Below are 19958 nucleotides of genomic sequence, written 5' to 3'. Positions count from 1 at the left end.
TTTGCTTCTTGTTTTGTTTTTCACATATCTCTTGCATACCAAACTTTTCAAAATTGATTTTGCCTTCAGCCAACCAACACAAATAACTTGTATACCTTTAAAGCTCCCCATATTTGTTTCCCCTCTAAATATAAAGAATTGATTGTTGTGCCTATATGGCGAGACTTAGATGATTCTGGTGCCTTGACAAAATTTGAAAGAGAGATTCCAGAGCAAGAAAACTAAAGTTTACTGTTTCTATTCAGCTTGGAATAGAAACTGAATAGATTTGTTTTGATCCTTGGAATGATTCCCCTGTTGCTGAGAAATCATGTAACCATTTCTAGAACAGCTATTATTCTTCCATGGAAAGTTTGCAAATGATTCGTGTTGTTCTTATTTTATGTACATCTACAGTATATACACGTGCAACAGATCTGTTTAATATGTGTAGCCTCCCCCCCAAAATAGTGATTTCGAATAAAAGAGCATCTGCCTTTTTTTTTTTTTACAAATTGAAAAGTGCTCTTCTCAGTATTTTTTGACAGCTGAGACCAACACTTTCTGCATCTCACAAAACTGGCCTTACTTCTCAGTAATTAATCTTTGAGGATCCCTACTTCTTACCACAGCTGCTACATACTGTTTGATAAAGAATTCTAAGCTGCCTCATCAAGCTGAAATTCCAGATCCTCTTCTTAATTTTTTAAAGCATATAGAGCAGCTTTTATTTGATATCAAAACTATTTGTGTGGGTGGGTGTGTTACCCTGCTTTTGCTTCATGAGCAAAAAATTGGCTTCCTTGGCACTTTTTTCTGTGTACTGTATTTTTCCTTTCAATGCTCCTGAACTAAGAGAATGACAGACTGACTAGACTAGGGGTGTCCAACCTTGGCAACTTTAAGACTACAAGCTTATCAGCTGAGGCATTCTGGGGATTCAAGTCCACAAGACTTAAAGTAGCCAAGGTTGGACACCCTTTGACTAGACCAGGGGTGTCAAACACGTGTCGTCATGGCATCATCACGTGATGTATCATGACTTTTTCTCCGTGGGTATGGGTGTGGGTATGGTGTGATGCATCTGGTATTTGGGCTGCGAGTTTGACAGCCCTGGAGTAGACCATTCTACCAACCTGCTGAAAGTAAAAAATCCATATCTTATCCTAGTTTAAAGCCCTATTGCTACTTGATTCTCCTCTGAAGATATCCCTCTAATTTCAAATGATGTTAAACACTGTTCTTCAAATTTTGTTAATATTCTCAATCAGTGATTATTATTGTACAGTACTTGAAATGATAACTTCTGTAAGATGTGTTCCATTTTTCAATCAGTGCTAGGTTACTTCTGATTTTAATCTGATCATTTTTCTCCCATTTTTCCAACCACATATGCACACTTGTTTACAAGATTTAAATTATGGGTTTATTGAAATAATTGCAATCAACATGAGATAATGTAGTGTAGTACAAGCAGCAGCAAGCATACCAACAGAAAATTCGCACTGACCTTCCTGAAACAGTTATAGTCATGCATACAGAAGAAATAGTAAATAGCAATAATCTTGTCTTAGATGAATCCCAGGATTTGTGAGTGACGGTTTCAAAAATACTGAATGAGTAATAGCTAGAAAAACAGCACAAAGCATGACAAGATAAATTAGCAACTAGTACCATGCCTCTGTTATTTATTCCGTGATATCCTTGTTTTCTCAGTACTGAAGTACATATAAGGGAAAAGATAGTGGATTATTCTCCCAGTTCTGTATATTTAACAGTGTGGGAAGTGTATTCATTTTATGACTCAAAACTCAAGATGAAAAAGGGAGGTTTTCCTTTTGAAGTAAGGAAATCAAGCACTGATTAGAACTGATCTTGGAATGTTTTTGAAGTGCTGGGAACTCTCACACATTTTGGAATGCCTTTGAAATGCTAGATACCGGATAAAGAAGTGTCTGTTACGAGCTAGGCACCATGAAAGATAATAAAATGTAACTTGTATCCTGAAAGATAGATTGTAAATCAAGCCATTTGTATACTGGGGGGGAGTAGTAGGGGGGTAGTTTTGGGTATAAAAGTAGAGCCTTTAAGCTCTGCCTTTCGTTCCTCCCACCTGCCAGGGCAGGAACCCGTTTCTGCAGAAATGTTACAATAAAACCTTTTTCCTTGGATCAACTTTGAATCCTGGTGGTTTTTCTTAGCCACAATCTCACAACAGCTTAATTATAGGTTTCCAATTAGGACCATATTTGCTTTGATTACTATTTATAACTGTATTCAGTTTTTCTTTACATGAATGTGAGGGGGTTAATAAAGATCAAAATATTTGTGTTCTCTGAGCAACTCCATGTTTAAAGTCCATTGCCCTTAAGTGCATGTTTTTTTTAAAGGAAGTGGACTGAGTAAACCTATGTTTTGTCCAGTTCTTCTGTAATCATACCACCCTCCTTCCTGAGAAACAAAGAGGAACATTTAGTTTGAAGACTCTCCTGGAGCACAACTGTTGAATCTTAAAATTTCAGCAGAATCCTTACATACAAGTCTGTTTTGCCCTGACTATTCTGGTTATATCAGCAAAATTGTCTGTGACTAGTAATCAGCTGACTGTAGGCCCCTGAAGCCTGAGCCTGCTGTGCAAAGCTATTGTGGGTAGCTTGAGTCTTGCCAGCACAAGTTTTGCTAGAAGAAATCCAATATTTGTACAAGACAGAGGATCATCTAAAAAGAGGGATTTAGGATAAATTGACAATGATTCCATTCAATTTTATTACAGTTGACTTGATTTGCTCAGTTTGAAAAATAGCTTCTATTTATTTCAGATAGTCTGAATTCTCCCCCCCACATATGTACCAGAGAACTAAGTAAAATTTTCAGGACTGCTAATATGATCATGTGCATACTGTAACTAGAAATCTTCTTCACTACAGTCTTAGCAATATTACTGATTTGCATTTACCTGGTTCTTCTTAGAAACAAAAATCTCACAATAACTTGCTTAATAACTTACGTTGACACCTTTGATTTATTCACATTTGTGGGTGAAAGGGAGTCTCTATTCCGTTTTGATCTTCCATATTTCTTAATTTTTAAAAGACTTCATTATCTAATTTCCCCAATCTGAATTCTTGATGTGATTGGATTGCAGTATCTAGAATTCCCAGTCAGCATGCCCTACATATCCAGTCTGAACAACAGAGGACATAAAGTTGCCATAATACATATATTATGGATTATAGTCATGCAACCCAATGCCTGGCCTGCAGAACAACAGCAGTATATTGATAGCTCTGACTTTGCTGGCCTTTAAAAAGACCCTTAACCGACTCTGCTTGATTATATTAACCATTCTGTGTTGATATATGCAGAGCTAATTTTGACCCCCTGGCTACTGGTCAGTATCTGTGCAGGTATATATTTATGCATGTGTATACGTGGGTACTCTTGTTTTTCCCAAACTTTTTATATGTATTTATTTTCTCTTTTTAAAGAGTGGCGTGGTGGCCTGTGGCAGGGGTCCCTTACCCCTGGGTCATGGTTCAGAACCAGGCCACAGAAGCGTTAGGCGAGCATGCATGCCCATGCATCCCCACTTGCGCATGTTCCATTTGTGTGAGTGGCACGCATGCCTGCTGCTCACGCAAATGGAGCTGCATGCAATCTTGCCCGCCACTTGCACAAAACCATCCTTTCTCCCCACTCCCTACCAATCCACAAAGCCAGAAAGTTTGGGGAACTCTGGCCTATGGTGAAGACGTTCGCCTCCCGCTTAGAAGGGAACTCTAGGTAGTGGCAAATATTTATCTCCTAGGGTGCAAAGAAAAAAAAATCTGCTGTAAACTCCATGTGCTGTCAGGAAGGTCATCCAGTCAATAAACACTCAGCTCTTATCCAGCCATCCTTACCTGGGAATTAAGGGATTATGGGGTCATAAAAAGGGCAGTTTTTTTTGTTTGCTGTTTTTAAAGCTGTTAGCCACCCAATATGATTTTAATAAGATAAATTATTAAAACCAGCCTGCCAATTTCCATGGGGAGGCAATTATAGCAGCAAAAATTCTTGCTCAACCTGTAAAGAGATTGTGCCTGGGCCACTTCTCTGCCAATTCCTGTTTAACTTCCAGCGGAAGTTTAGCACTAAGGGAAAGGTGCCAAGATATCCTATTCACAATCACATGCTATCGTGTTTGAAAACAAAAACTGGGTTAAGGGCCAGGATTCTTCATTTTGGAATGCATTCTCAGCACGTTTAACCTCATCCTCTCCCATTTCAAACTTGCCAAACTTCAGAAGTGTTCCATTTCCTGTTGTAGTCAAACCTTTGATGCTTCGGATCTTTTTACAGAAAACAATATGCTTTCCTGTCACTGACATTCATGTGGGATGTTTTTAAAGACAGTTTTGCCGATGTAAACACAAGAAATTACAAGAAATCAGCGCTCTTCTTACAGTAACTCAAGAGTTGTACATAATTTAGGCTGCAGTTTTCCAGCATGTGTATTCAGAAGGAAGCCCTGCTCAGTTTAGGGTGACCAATTTCAGACTCAACAAGTTAAGGGTCAGGTTGGCTTACTTCACAAGAACATAATGATCAACTTGCTTTATCACCAATCAGGACAGTGGCAAAATCTTGTTTACCAAGCCATCACTAGCAAAAACAAAGGCAAACTTTTAAGGGGCACAAGATTAAGTCCAGGCCTAATCTAAGAAATCTACGGAAAGAGAGTTTGCAGGATCAAACTAAATTGTCATAGATCAGTTCTTCATACTTTCCCATGATTACAATTTTTGTGTACCCATTTTATATACGGTAGACCGGGGCGTCAAACTGGATTTCTTCAAGGACTGGATCAGCATTCTTGTTCTCTGTGGGCTGGTGGGGGTTGTGGGGGTTAGGGATGGATGCCTCCTGCAGCACTCTGCTGGCTGTTTTCGGCCCAGTTTCCTGGCATTTTTGGCCTGTTTCCTGGCCTCTTTTTAAGGCTCATTTTTGGCCGGCAAAGTGCTGCAAGAGGCCCTGGAGGGTGAAAATGAGGCTCAGTTGGAGGGGGGCACAACAGCCCGTTTTAGCTGCCTGAGGCAATGCAGGCCAGTCTTTTCATCTTTCCAGGCCAGCCCCAAAAGCTGGATCTGGCCTTTGGGCCTTGAGTTTGACACCCTTGCAGTAGACAGTAAGTATACACTGAGATACCAATTCCCACTTTTAAAAAGTTGAACATATGGTTTTCCCAGTACTGGATAACTTTCAGCAGCCCATCCAAACTACATCTCCTTTAGAGAAGCCTTTATTGACTTATTTTTTCCCCCAAATAGACATGTATAAGATTGTATTGTCATATCTTCAAACCACCCTCAACTCCTGAGCACGCTTTCATTCTTCCTGAAAACTGTTGCCATTGGAATTACTTCAAGTCAATCTTGACTCTTGAGGACTACCTGCACAGACAAGTAATGTTTTCTTGAGAATATTTTGTAGGAGATTTTGCCATGGTTAAGAGAAAGTGACTGGCCCCAAATCACCCAATGGCTTTTGTGCCTAAACAGGAGTAGGTCTCCTAACCCTTGGTGTTGTGTTTTAAAACACCAGACTAAACTGGCTATTTAGGGATGGCAAAGTGTGGCATTATAATTACATCCATCTTGCCTGTTTTCCTCCTTGCCAATCTATCCATATCACCGGCAGGCAATTCTACACTTGAGCAAAGAAAACTCCAAATACAGTTAAATATTACTGCTTGTATTTCATTCATGTTTTCCTCAATAGGATACTGCTGGTTGTATAAAACACGAGCCAAACAGAAGAGAGAATTTACTGAGATAAGGGAGAAAGAAAGGAGGAACATCCTCTTTTGCCTTCTTTTCAGGAAGTGGCCTTGCTTGGAAAATAACATCAGATAACATATGTAATCAACTCCAGAAAATGACTGTCTCAACTGACCCAAAATGGAAAAAAAAAGAAGTTTAATGCACAAATAAAGCTCAAAGCTGATACAAAGTTATTGAAATGTTCAGTATTTATTTCCGGGTGCTGTAACACTTTGTGCAAGTTGCATTTTTAAAAAATAAAATAGCTGGCTGCAAGCTATCAATATTACAAGCTTGGGCTCATAAGCAACATTTACAATTGAAAGTTTAAAAAAAAAAGAAGGCTCTTGCCATCATCAAGTAAACATCAGAGTTTCAAGGTTAAAAAAAAATATATTAAATCACAACTTCGTTCTCAGAAGAAACTGATACAATCTAAGGATATTAGAAAACATGTGCAATTGTCAATTCAAAATCCTTTCGGTGCCAGAATACTTTGGTGGCTCCAGAATGTGCCAAGAGAGATCAACAAGCTGAAGACCTTATTCCAGTGGTTCAATCTTTCTGTAAATCTAAGATGGCTCTGGTTATCCCAGATGACACCTTTCTTTGCACAATTATACCAAGGGGTAACTAGCTGCTGTAGCTATTCCACAGTGGTTGCTTCGGTCTTTAGCCATGTATATATAGCCTTGGTTACCCCATTTTTCACTCCAGCTGAAAAGAACAAGGTAAGAGTGTGTTAGGATTGCCAATATTCTTTTTGTAATGTAGTACAGTATGTGTATGTAACATACAAAGTTATCATGCAGCACTGTAACCTATACATCTAACGTACCCAGGGGTGGGCTTAAATTTTTTTACCAAAGAGTTCTCTGCCTGGTTGCTGGTGGGCGTGGCCTAGTCGGCCTCCTGCACCATAGTGGGGGGGGGGAGCCTTCAAGAGGGTGAAAAACGGCCTCTCTGGGCTCCTGAGGCTCCCTGGAAGCCAGAAACGGGCCCATTCTGGCCTTCCCAAACTTCTGGGAGGCCCGTTTTTCACCCTCCTCAAGCCTCCACGTAGACCCTGCACTTACCTGCATCCAAAACAGGCCACGTGGGGACTCCTGGGAAGAGCGGGGTGGACGGGGCCAGCCCGGAGTGGGATTTGGGGATTCTCCGAACTGCACAGAATCTTAGCTAGGGACTCTCTTGAACCCGTGAACCTCCAGCAGCACACCCCTGAACGTACCACCCTTTGAAAGGGCAGTTAGCAATATATCCTGACCAATCTATAAACTCACTCTTTGCATTTGTTTTGCTAACATGTATATCTTGTGCCTCTCCTTCAGAAGTTCAAGTAAGCGCATATAACATTCCCACGGATTGAAAACCCAGGTCTCCCCAGGGCCAGTTCAGCATCATAACTACCATACTACATCTCTTTATGGATTTTAGTTATTTAAAAAGAAGATAACAACAAAAATTGAATGCAGTTCGTAGCTCAGATGACTTCATTCACCCATAAAGCCAAATCAGTTGATTTAGTTCATACATAAAATGGTTATGAAACGACTTGGCTGAACAATACAAATAAACTATATTTTCAGTGTGTGACATCATCATTCAAAAGCAGTCATTAGCCTATTGAGACTTTTTTTAAAGCTAATGTTATTGTTTATATTGTTAATTACCAGAACTGTACAACTATTTACATTAATACATGAATGGACCTACAATTTTCATCAGATCTAACAAGCAGGACCCGTAATGGGAGAGCTGGAGGGCACCAACTTGAAATACACCTTCAGACTTCACTTTTTCAAGATTCTACAATTGATTGGAATGAAGGGGAAGGTAGTTCTTGTTTAGTGACCAATTGTTCAGCAGCCTTTTGAAGTTATAACAATTACAGCCAGTCCTCAAAGATGCAACCATCAGTTTTCTCATGGTGATATGATTGCAATTTGGTGCTTGAAACTTGCACATAACTTACAATGGTCACAGCATTCCATAGTTACATGATCACCAATTGTAACTTTCACTGCTGGCTTCCAACAAGCAAAGCCAATTGGGAAGATGGCAGGAAGTCATGGTCATGTGGTGTTGTGCTTAACAACCACATGCAATGACCTCAACTGCTATCCTAAATCAATGTAGTCATGTTACTTTCATGGCCATGTCACTTAGCAACAGATTTCCTGAATATAGTTAATTCAGGCAACCTATGTTTAACATCTTTCATACCTTACTGTTAGTAAGCCCCACATTTGAAAGAGGGAATGCAGAGAAAATTTGCGGGGGGAAACCCCTCCTAAATATTTTAAGCATACCTGTTCTTAACTATCCAATACTTCTTCCTGTTCTCATCGTCTGTACCTTCATAGCCATAGCCAACAACGAGAACACCATGATCCAATTCTTCACTATTGCATTGTGGTTCATAGTAAACACCTAGAATTAGAACAGTTGGTTAGCGTCCAAAAATCAATAACTTCTCTAGAAATTGGGTTCTTACTAAGCCATTATGGATCATCAGTTTTGACTTAGCTTGACATAACTACTCCCATGAAGTGTCTGGACCAAGGTTGATATGCTATATGTCCTAGCAGGCTATCTTGTAGTTCAATCACCAGATGATACATTCAATAATAAAGGCTAGTAAATGTTGAGTTTTGGAGAAGTGTTTCTTCTAGTGAGCTATACTTTTTCCAATTTATATGGTGTCCAACTTTTGCTGAAAATAATGAATAATGCCCAAATTAAATAGTGCCAGAGGAAGAAATAGGAACAAAACTTCAAAATCCATATATAATCTCACAAAGTATCCCTCCTCAATCCTGGAGAACAGAATGAGTAATGAAAAAAATAAACACAAATAGCATTTAGCCAGAAATCCAAACCAAGTTGAATGGATTCCTCAATATTTACTGTCAAAGAAATTGAGTGGTGGTGATGCTTTTTCATTAAGAAAAAAAGCCAACAGGAAATGTTTTGAACTCATGGATGTGCTGGCGCTATTCCTAACATAATTAGCAGTTACTCTGTATAGTTGCGCATGAACCATTCTGTACAAATAATGACTAGTTTTAGATAATTCATGCCTGAATTGAAGCATGCATGGTGTGTGTGTGTGTGTGTGTGTGTGTGTGTGTGTGTATTTTGCTCTCTATTAAATGAATTAGGGGCTACTATAACAATCTGGATCCTTTTCAGTTATTCCACATTTCATGCATAACCCCAACACTTTATCCAATAGTTTCTCAAACCTGAGGCTTCCTGAACTGTAGGCCACAACTCCAAGTAACAGTGACAATGATAGTTGAGACTGATGGGAATTTTAACCAGTGCACCTTGGGGACAAGTAGAGTAATAAATTCATCCAAAAGCCTATGTTTTCACAAAGCCTCACCAGATTCATAGAACTGGAAAGAGCTGTGGCTTGCATCAATAGCCACAGAGACTGGTCCTACTGCAGCCACTGCCTTCATCAGAGCTCTTTCCCGCCCTTCAGGGATGTCCACAAAGCCAGTATCATTAGCAGAGTTGTATTCAGGCTTATACAAGCAATCTTCATCATCCTTAAAAGAAAAAAATAAAGGCAGAGGTTAAGAGCTAAGTTCCGTTTTTCAAGGTGTCAGCTAGTTCTGCTATATAAAAAACAAAACAGAGGTGCACGAAATGTCTATTTCATACATCCAGAAGACAAAAAGTTATAAAAATTAAAAACATTGCAATTTTTCAAGCATTTTCACCTATTGAAGATAAGACTGTAATAGACTAGGGGTATATCAAACATTCTGAAGCAAAATTTATATTACAAATGCCCATTTTGTGTTTAAAGCAGTTATTTCACACTCAAGAAAAAACTGCTTGAACCAGAATCATTTGAACAAGTTTTTTTTCAAATGTAAAAAAGAATTTGAAACGGTTTAAAATCAAACGTTTCTACACACCGCTCATTCAGAAGAAAAGTATATACACTGCTCAAAAAAAATAAAGGGAACACTTAAACAACACAATGTAAAAGTCAGTCACACTTCTGTGGAATCAAACTGTCCACTTAGGTAGCAACACTGATTGACAATCAATTTCACATGCTGTTGTGCAAAGGGAATAGACAACAGGTGGAAAGCATAGGCAGTTAGCAAGACATCCCCAATAAAGGAGTGGTTTTGCAGGTGGTGACCACAGACCACTTCTCAGTTCCTATGCTTTCTGGCTGATGGTTTGGTCACTTTTGAATGCTGGCGGTGCTTTCACTCTAGTAGTAGCATGAGACGGAGTCTACAATCCACACAAGTGGCTCAGGTAGTGCAGCTCATCCAGGATGGCACATCAATGCGAGCTGTGGCAAGAAGGTTTGCTGTGTCTGTCAGCATAGTGTCCAGAGCATGGAGGCGCTACCAGGAGACGTCCAGTTGTTGAGGTAATTCCCCGTTAGGAGAATGAGCACATACAGGGAGACGTATAGAGAATAGTGTTTGAATAATACACACACAGCATACAGATATACTGTACAGTAAATGTAGGGTTTTACTTTCAATAAAGGTTTAAGCAAAGTTCAAAAAAGCAATCCAAAGTCATTCACAGGTAAATCAGTCCGTTTTTCAATCCAGGGATAATCCAAATATCAAAGTCCAGTGTCAAAAACAGTTCAGTATCAGACTTACATTAAATCCAGGAATATCAGTCAATTAGGAAAAATGGAGCAACAGCAATACTTTCCAACAGAAGGAAACAGAGATACACTCTCTTCTGAGACTCAGACTAAGACTAAACAACCCAGGTTTCTGGCTCCATCTTATGGCCATTTGAGAAACCACACCCAATTGCATGCTCTTGCATTCCCTTAAAGAGACAGTATTAAAATGTCTATCCTGGTTTATATATTTCTAACCCAAATAGCTGTTAGGTGACTCATATTCCTAACACCAGTACATCAGGAGATGTAGAGGAGGCCGTAGGAGGGCAACAACCCAGCATCAGAACCGCTACCTCCGCCTTTGTGCAAGGAGGGACAGGAGGAACACTGCCAGAGTCCTGCAAAATGACCTCCAGCAGGCCACAAATGTGCATGTGGCTGCTCAAACGGTCAGAAACAGACTCCATGAGGGTGGTATGAGGGCCCGACATCCACAGGTTGTGTTGGGTTGTGCTTACAGCCCAACACTGTGCAGGACGTTTGGCATTTGCCAGAGAACACCAAGATTGGCAAATTCGCCACTGGCGCCCTGTGCTCTTCACAGATGAAAGCAGGTTCACACTGAGCACATGTAACAGATGTGACAGGGTCTGGAGACGCCGTGGAGAACGTTCTGCTGCCTGCAACATCCTCCAGCATGACCGCTTTGGCAGTGAGTCAGTAATGGTGTGGGGTGGCATTTCTTTAGGGGGCCACACAGCCCTCCATGTGCTCACCAGAGGTAGCCTGATTGCCATTAGGTACCAAGATGAAATCCTCAGACCCCTTGTGAGTCCATATGCTGGTGCGGTTGGCCCTGGGTTCCTCCTAATGCACGACAATGCTAGACCTCATGTGGCTGGAGTGTGTCAGCAGTTCCTGCAAGATAGCATAGCATTGATGCTATGGACTGGCCTGCCCGTTCCCCAGGCAGACCTAAATCCAATTGAGCACATCTGGGACATCATGTCTCGCTTCATCCACCAACGCCACGTTGCATCACAGACTGTCCAGGAGTTGGGGGCTGCTTTAGTCCAGGTGTGGGAGGAGATCCCTCAAGAGACCATCCGCCAGCTCATCAGGAGCAGGCCCAGGCATTGTAGGGAGGTCATACAGGCATGTGGAGGCCACACACACTACTGAGCCTCATTTGTTCCTCATTGTTTTAAGGACATTACATCAAAGTTGGATCAGTCTGTAGTGTTTTTTTCCACTTTAATTTTGAGTGTAACTCCAAATCCAGACCTCCATGGGTTGCTAAATTTGATTTCCATTGATAATTTTTGTATGATTTTATTGTCAGCACATTCAACTATGTAATGACCAAAGTATTTAATAAGAATATTTCATTCATTCAGATCTAGGATGTCTTATTTTTGTGTTCCCTTTATTTTTTTGAGCAGTGTATTTATTCCATTTCTGAACTGCTCACAGGAAATATCTGAATATCCAAAGGTCATATAGCAATCTGAATCTAAGTCAAAGCCTAAGCTGCAATCAAGGCACGCATTAACCACAATCCAGGGTCTGATCTATTCAATCAAGGCCTCAAACAGCATCCAGATTGAAAGTTAACCAAGGATCAACTTTTGCTTTTGGTTCAACATGGAACAATTGTAAACATGAGCTGTTCTCCCCGCAACCCCCACGTGAATGGTTGTGAAGGAGTGAATCAAAGATTCAAAGGAGTAAAAGATGTTTCTGGCTTTTCTTACTCCGAATGCAAGGATTTCAATTTGGCCATCCTTTTTCAAACATGTAAAGAACAGAAAGGTGCATAATGGTGGTTGAGATAGCAGCTGAAGGACCATTAGCAATTATGGCTGAATATGGCTTGCTTTAGGACAAGCCTTACGTCTTTTGGCTGCCCGTGATTAATATTAAGCCATATGAAGCTACCGATCTCTGGACTGCGTAAATAAGAAAAGGCAATGAGCCCTAAAATAAGGTAGAACTACTATTTTCTTCATCTGCAGATATTAATATCCTATTATCACACAATGTTATGGAGTCTTGTTTTTTTCTGGTCATTCTCATACTGCATGCAATGTAAATACAAAATGCAGTAAAACTAAGAAAGGACTACAGGAAATATACATATAAATTGGCTCATCTATAAATATAGCCCTGTCTTAATTTTCCATTGTGAATTTGAAATAGCTGGAAAGATTTTGCGGTAGTTATTTTGTTTGCATGAGTAAGATGAATTGATTGTATCACAACATAAACTTCCTGGAACAATCCAATTTACCAAATGTTCTATTTTCTAAACAAAGTAGAAAAACAAGTTCTATGGTCACGCTAAAGGAGTTACTACTGTATTTTCAGTCATTCTGATATGATAATTGTTTCCAATCTGCCTTTGTGTGGATGACTAGAAGAGAATCAATGGGTTCTACCAACAAAGTTATGTGATGACTTATGTATAAACCAGTTAAGAAATTGTGGGAGTTTTTCAGTTTCTTAAATCATATGATCATCACACATAACTGAAAATCATATAATCATAACACGTACTTCAGCACTGCTGAAAAGCATTTGGCTTACACTTCTGCTGGCTCAGGCCAATGATCTTTTTTTGTCTTCATCACACAAGTCACCCAAGCCAGCTTTCATGGCTAAAGTGAGATTATCTCAAGTCTTGTGGTGGCGCAGTGGTAGAATGCAACATTGCAGGCTGAGACTACTCACTGCTAGCAGTTCAATTCTGACCAGCTAAGGTTGACTCAACCTTCCATTCTTCTGAGGTTGATAAAATGAGTACCCAGACTCTGTAAACTGCTTAGAGAGGGCTGTGAAGCACTATGAAGAGGTATACTAGTCTGTTCTATTGCCATCTGCCATCTCAGAAGTGGAGGACAATAATTAAGAAGGCTCTCTGAAATGGCATTCCTTGAATGAAAGGATCTTTTCTCATTAATTTGGGAATTATGTTCTCAGGTCAAATAAATCTGACAGGTGAGAATTTGACTAGAACAACCCAAGTGGAATTCACAAATCAAGATGAACAGATATAATCATCGTTTTCAAAGCTTTGTTTTGCTGGTTAGTGACCTAAACAAAGGGACATGGCTTGATTCAAAGGGACTTTTTACCTTTCCAATGTATGGATATGATTCCTCGGAGTCAATGCCATTGTTATCCTTGATGTACTGGAAAGCCTGGTCCATGAGTCCTCCATTGCAGCCTTGGTTTCCTTCTGGCCCAGAACAGTCAACCAGATTTTGTTCACTCAAAGAAACCAGCTTGCCAGTTTTGCGGAAGTGCTGTCCTTCAAGAGCACCAGTTGAACTAAATGCCCAGCAAGATCCACACTGACCCTGAAGTAAAGTGGAACATGCATTTTATCTTTTTAAAAAATTAAACATTCGTGATTTACTTTATTGTAACTTGTTGTTTTAGCAAAAAGTTGTCTCCTAGTTCTGTTAATCTTATTGCATGCAATTATTAAATCTCTTGCTATTTCAACTTCTGGACTCCCATCTCCTATTTATTTTCTATAATGGTGAATTTATACCACATCCTGGGTTTCTGTGTGGCTTAGTATATTAGAAATCCAGCCAGCAGAAATTTATGTTTCAGTGCATCGTGCCGAGCCAGGAATTGGGTAATTAACCTTATATTAAGAGTTTTGTGTGATTTCAGCCTTTAACTTTGATCACTGAATCTACACAAAAGACCAGTGTCAGCTTTGTAAGTAACAGAATTATAAAAGTGCATATTCAGAAAATTAGCGAGCAGTTTTTCCACAGTCAATGTTTTTATTTCCTGGCCGAGTAAGACTACACAGAGCGATACATGAGAAAAAAAACACTACTATTCTCTCCATTCTCAGAGGCAAGACTGAACGAATAAACAAACATTTCAGTGATTCTTATTTCAGAAAGGGTGGAAAAGCTTCCACGTGCTACAACTCATGAAGTGTTAACATCCTTGTGAAGTACATACTACTTTGGGAACTTGGCACAAGCAATTTGACTTTTAACTAGCACTGCTGAAAAACATTTGGCTTAGCTTCTGCTGGCCCAGGCCAATGATCTGCCTAAATGAACCTTTTTTTTGTCTTCATCGTGCTATTCCCGATGACTTCATGAAGCTTATCAATGAAGCTTATGTGGGACTGTGATAAGTGTCTTCCATTGTTGCACCCTAGAAGTTTGTTTTTTAGATACACCGCCTATGATTCAGGAGGCATTTACTATACAGCTATCATGGCTAAAAGTCACTGAAAGCTTGAATTTACATATATTTGACCAGTCTATTTTTAAAATTGTTTACACTGATAGACATAAGCAATTCCACAGAACTCTGAATTGTTCAAATACTTCTTTGTATCATATCACAATGTGAAAAAGGAAGAAGATTTCTCTGTCCGAGTTGCCTACATTATGCATTCTCTCTGCACTGTCTCCTTTTTATCACAATACACTTCCAAATTGCTATATATTCTCTCTTAGAACTGGTCCAATTCCTCATTTCAATTTTTTTCTACCTACTCTTATAGATCTAGAACATCTGTTCAGAATAATATTTCCAAGGGGTATCATAAATTGTACTCTAATTACCTTAAGGCAATTAAAATAAGGAAGGCACATACCTGATCCTTTACTGGTGTTACATAACCCTTCTCCCTCCAGTCAACCGATTTCGGAACTTCCAAGTAGTTTGGCTCAAGAAATTGTGATCCTTTATATTTCTTTGGAGATCGAGATTGTTTAAAGCCATTCATCACTTGCCTAAATTCTTCATTAGTCTGAAGAAAGAGGAAATCCATCAGGGTAACATGCAAACAATTACTCAAGAAAGAAAAACACCCCTGCAATTTTGCCCATCCATACCATGTCTCCGAAATGATTCATTCCTAGTCTGTAACTGTGTTTGCCTAGACTGTGGTCCAGGTTGTGCAATTCAATCATTTTCAGATTCTTCTCCCAGATCATCCTCCTCCAGAATTCTTCGTTCTATGAATGAGGAACAAAATATGCAGAATTTTATTGCTAGGATTATCTAACAGTATATGTATTAATTTAACTTGGAAATTACATCAAATCAAGCTGCTGTTCTTTTACTTTTATATCTCTAATATTCTATTTCCAAAAGGGAATCCATTTGTCAATTTAAATTATTGCAGAAACTTTGGTTCAAAACTATGGTTAACCCACCTTTTGATAGTTTAGCCCACACACCAAATCACTATATTTTTTAAAGTGTACTTCTAACAGTGCCTAATTAACTATTTCTAATGCCCGACTCTTTTTGTGAGAAAGACCTGTTTTATACCTTGTCGATTACCAAAGCATGCTCATGCTCTTGAGTCCTAGCAGAGGCTCACCTCATGATACTTCTTGCTGTGCCATGTTTTCCAGTTCAACCAGTGATTGTCTAAAGCAGGATCTAAACCTGGAGCAGCAAAGGAGACCCCGAAACTTAGGGCCAAAATGCACATGTAGATCTTCATCATGAAATGTCTAAAAAGAGTGGGGAAAAAAATCCAATTACAAAATGAAGATCTCCCCATATTACACAAGATGGGAATAAACATACAAGCTCTCTTCCATCATTCTGATAGAGACAAACCAGGCAAGCATTAATTTGTGCCAAAGCAGAACAGCTTAGTAGAGTTTGTGAACACAGCCGCAAAGGAGCTACTTACTTACTGCACTCATGAATGTGAAAGTAAACAATGACTATGAAAATTTAGTTGAAATACCTCTGTGGTTCCCATCCCAGGTTAGTAATTTGATATTATGTAACTACTTTGCAATTTCACAACAACTACTAATTAAGGGCAGCAATACAAAAAGCAATTTGGTTATTGATTGGTTTTAATTCTTGTATATCTATTATCATTGCTATGACATGAGTGACAATAATAAACAAACAAGAAAACTACTGTGTTTCTCATATAATAAGGCCGGGTCTTATTTTTTTTTGAGCCCCGAAAAAATGGCTAAGCCATCTTTTCGGGGGTGACTTAATTCCCCCCCCCCTTGCATCTTCGGGTGGGCGGGCAGCGATGGCTTGATGTTGACCTCGGCGTTGGTGGAGCACTTTATATTGGGGTCAACGCAGGCAGCACCATGTCCGGGTGTGCAACAAAAGTACTTCCTAACGGCGAGCCCCCCCCACTATTCCCCACCATTTCGCATGTTTTAATATAGGCCTTAATTTGGGGGGAGGGGCTTAATTTCATTTCATGCCTATAAAACATGCTGGGACTTCCTATTGGGGGAGGCCATATTGTTGGAGAAACAGGGTATATATATATATATTAAAAAAACATGTTTAGCTGAAGTACTAATAATGGATATCTATTCAAAATCATATACTCATTATTGTAATTGTATTAGCTTTTCTCAAAGTGCACAAAGGGGGAGGGGAGGAATCCAAATTTTTATCTTTGTAGCCAGCCACTCTATAAGAAAGTTACTGTGGAAGATAATAAGTCACAGGGAGCTCAAAGTGAGGAAGAGTCAAATGACACTTTTAAATCATAGTTACAATTTTTTTATTCATGGAATAAAAGTAGATCAGGGGAAGCGATCCACTTTTAAGTTCCTCACAATTGCCATTCCATTGCCAGAAAGTAAAGATGAACTCTCTTTCAGGTGTAATGTGATTCCTGTTGCCTAGAGACACAACCATGTGGAGGTGTTTTGCCCCTACTTTCTTCTGGTTTATTTATTTATTTATTTTTTTCAAATTCATACAGCTGCCCATGTCACAAAACAAATGACACTCAGCAAGGTGTTCAACAAAGCTAAAAAAAAAAAACCTCCAGTCATTAATATAAATAACAATTATTAGAAAGTTTTGAAACTATAAAAACAAAGCTAAAAAAAAAGAAACAATGGGTGAGGAAATGGAGCCACCTTACTCATTCACCAGTTCCCTGAGGTCCTCAGATCTAATGGCACAACCAGATCTGGAGGGAGTTTCATAAAGTTAAGCATGATGCTCTCCACCCTCAGGGGGGAACGTTCTGTTTTGTTTTCTCCTTCCTAGTCAACAGTCTCCCATCCAAGCATTAACCAGATTCAACTCTGCTTAGCTCTTCAGGATAGGTAATGATCCACTGAAGAACAGGTATATTTTAGTAGCAAACTCTTGCTCTTTTCAGAGCAACTACATCGAGTAGGACTGCAGTTAAAGATTAGATTTCTCTTTCCCTTGTACCAACACGAAGTGAGCTGTACAGTACTTTCTGTACAATAAGAAAAATGCATTGTTAGCTGTATCTTTATAGAGCTACATCTTGGTTTTGAAATCTAGGTTGTGTGTGTGTAGCAATATATCTGAGTGAACAGAGGGAAAGCATGTTTTGATATGCTCCCCCCTAATTTAAATAACCAGGCTAAGAATACAATTAACCTGCTTCCTCCCTCCTTATTGGAAGGAGATATAACACTATAGTCCTTAACATTGGAAAAGAGATGGAGATGGAAAAGGAGAACTAAAACATTAGAATGAGACTTGGGAACTAAGGTGATTCAGGCAATCACGGATTGTATACTGCTAGCATTGCTTTTCGTTGATCCCCCATTTACCTTTCTTTCACTTCAGTCGGAGAAATCAAACTGTGCTCATTGATATCCGCCAATTTGTCAGATGTAGCAAAACCAAGCAATTCAGAATGCGATTACACGATAGCTGGGACTACAGGTAGTCCTCGACTTACGACAATTGAGCCCAAAATTTATGTTGCTAAGTGAGAATTTGTCAACTTGAGTTTCATCCCATTTTACGACATTTCTTGACACAGTTGTTAAGCGAACCACTGCCGTCGATACGTTTAGTAACCTGATTGTCAGAAGGTCACCAAAGGGGGATCCCCCTGACCCCGGGATGCTGCAACGGTCATAAGTATGAACCAGTTGCCAAGCTTCTGGATTTTGATCACACGATCATGGGGAATACTGCAAAGGCCGTGATGGTGAAAAAAACGGTCATGAGTTTTTCCAACGCCCTTGTAACTTTGAACGGCCACTAAACGAACTGTTGTAAGCCGAGGACAACCTGTATACCAGTAGCAACTAAATTTACTTGCCCAGCTTTTTTGCTCCATCCACCCTTTCCACCAGATGGATGGATCATGGATTTCCTCTCTCTCTCTCTCTCAGGTTCTTGGCCAACCCGCGGGAGAGAGGAATTGCTATAAGGTATATATAGCAATTTCCCAGACCAACCGAGACTATGCGCAAACCATGTGTAAAAGGGGAGAGAGAGAGAGAAGTCCTCAATTAAGTGCATTAAATGACTCATCCTGCTATATGCCGGGAATCACTTCCGCTGTCCTGACTCCCAGGCGGGGGCGGAGATGCGGGGCCTCCTCCTGGGACTGCGGGGAGGGGGGGGCGCTTGCGGGCACGTGACTTGTCTCCAGTAAAACAGATACCCGAGCCCTCCCTTTCCAGGCAAGGCGAGAGAGAGAGAGAGGGCCCGGCAAAAAATGCAAGCTATGAGTTTGGAGGGGGGGGCGGGGGGCGGCGGGGGGCAACTGGTCCAAGCAGAAGCCAACGGGGACCCTTCCAGGGAAAAGACGGGAGGCAAACCCAGGTCGAGGGGGGAAAGGCAAACGGTAGCCGGGCAGGGAGTCTCCAAAATGAGCGAGGACGACGCAGGACCGGCACATTCCTCTACGCCCGGGAGTCGCGCCAGTTCCTCAGCTTTCGTAAACAGCGACCATAAACAGGCGCGCCCTTACGTTGCCCTCGGCTCGGAAGGGGGAGAGAAAGCCAATCGTCCGAACCTGTCCCCGCAGCCAAAGCGAAGGAAGGAGAGCTTTGCACGATGCGCGTCGCGATGGTCCTCCCCGAGCCCAAGGCAACGACAGCCGATCGGCAGCTTTTGGGTTTTTTGTTTTCCTTGCGATGGAGGGAGGAGGGGAAGAAAAAAAAAAGCCTCCAAAGCAAAGGGAGCTTCTTTACCCAATCGAAGACACCCTTCCCCCACCCCCATTTTTTTTTTTTACTTCACTGGAATCGATGCGGATCTTCCCGCTTCGAAGCGACGGATGGATCTTCGGTCGAGCGTCCTGTTTTTGGTTGTTTTCCTTTCTTTGCTTTGCTTTTTATAAACCACTCAAGGCGGCGAGTCCTTTATAAATCCCACTTCGATTCCTCCCCTCCCCACCACAATCTCCATCCCGGGAGTTGGGCAGAGAGAAAATTGACCCAAAGTCACCCAAGCCGGCTTTGGTGCTTCAAAAATTCCCGGCGCCAGAAAAGCCGAGGGATGAAACCGGGATAAAAAGAAAAAGAGACCGACCGACTGACCGACCCTCTCTTGGCATCCCCGACCCCAATTGCCATACCCCAAATCCGCGGTCAGGACCGAGAATTCAAAAGCGCTGCTGGAGACGAAAGTCTCTCGCTCTCTTTCCTTTTTCCCCAGAAGCGTTGCCAAGCCCTCGCCGGCTACAAGTTACCGACCTTACCTTGTAACAGCGACCCAGATTTGTTTTCCCCCCTCTTCGGCCTCTCTGACTGGCTCCGGGCCGGGGTCTTCGCTCTAAA

General features: G+C 40.7%; 1 protein-coding gene across 2 annotated transcripts; it reads right to left on the bottom strand.

Annotated features, from left to right (window-relative positions):
• Window positions 1-5971: 5971 nt before the first annotated feature.
• Window positions 5972-19930, bottom strand: CTSL (cathepsin L). 2 transcript variants are annotated; one of them, XM_087957918.1, is made up of 8 exons: window positions 19757-19930; window positions 15776-15911; window positions 15282-15404; window positions 15041-15196; window positions 13539-13763; window positions 9172-9340; window positions 8093-8213; window positions 5972-6497 (listed from the first exon to the last, which is right to left on the bottom strand). In XM_087957918.1, exons 2-8 carry the CDS (start codon window positions 15902-15904, stop codon window positions 6398-6400), a joined length of 1023 nt encoding a protein of 340 aa, XP_087814044.1. In that variant the 5' UTR covers window positions 15905-15911; window positions 19757-19930; the 3' UTR covers window positions 5972-6397. The 2 variants fall into 2 exon arrangements, with proteins under 2 accessions (XP_087814044.1, XP_026530368.2); XM_026674583.2 differs by having other exon boundaries at window positions 19880-19930.
• Between the last annotated feature and the right edge of the window lie 28 nt (window positions 19931-19958).

Source organism: Notechis scutatus, chromosome 2, assembly GCF_049901735.1.
Source record: "Notechis scutatus isolate UNSWTSFEM ecotype Mainland chromosome 2, rNotScu1.2, whole genome shotgun sequence".
NCBI classification, from domain to species: domain Eukaryota; kingdom Metazoa; phylum Chordata; class Lepidosauria; order Squamata; family Elapidae; genus Notechis; species Notechis scutatus.
This window is presented reverse-complemented; position numbering and strand designations above follow the sequence as displayed.

Excerpts from the sequence above, each read along its gene's own strand:
- CTSL (XM_087957918.1), bottom strand. The coding sequence starts at position 15,904 with ATGATGAAGATCTACATGTGCATTTTGGCCCTAAGTTTCGGGGTCTCC. Across the intron at positions 9,341-13,538 it reads CATATCCATACATTGGAAAG|GATGATGAAGATTGCTTGTA; the intron begins GTAAAAAGTCCC and ends TTTTCTTTTAAG. Across the intron at positions 6,498-8,092 it reads TATTGGATAGTTAAGAACAG|CTGGAGTGAAAAATGGGGTA; the intron begins GTATGCTTAAAA and ends TGTTCTTTTCAG.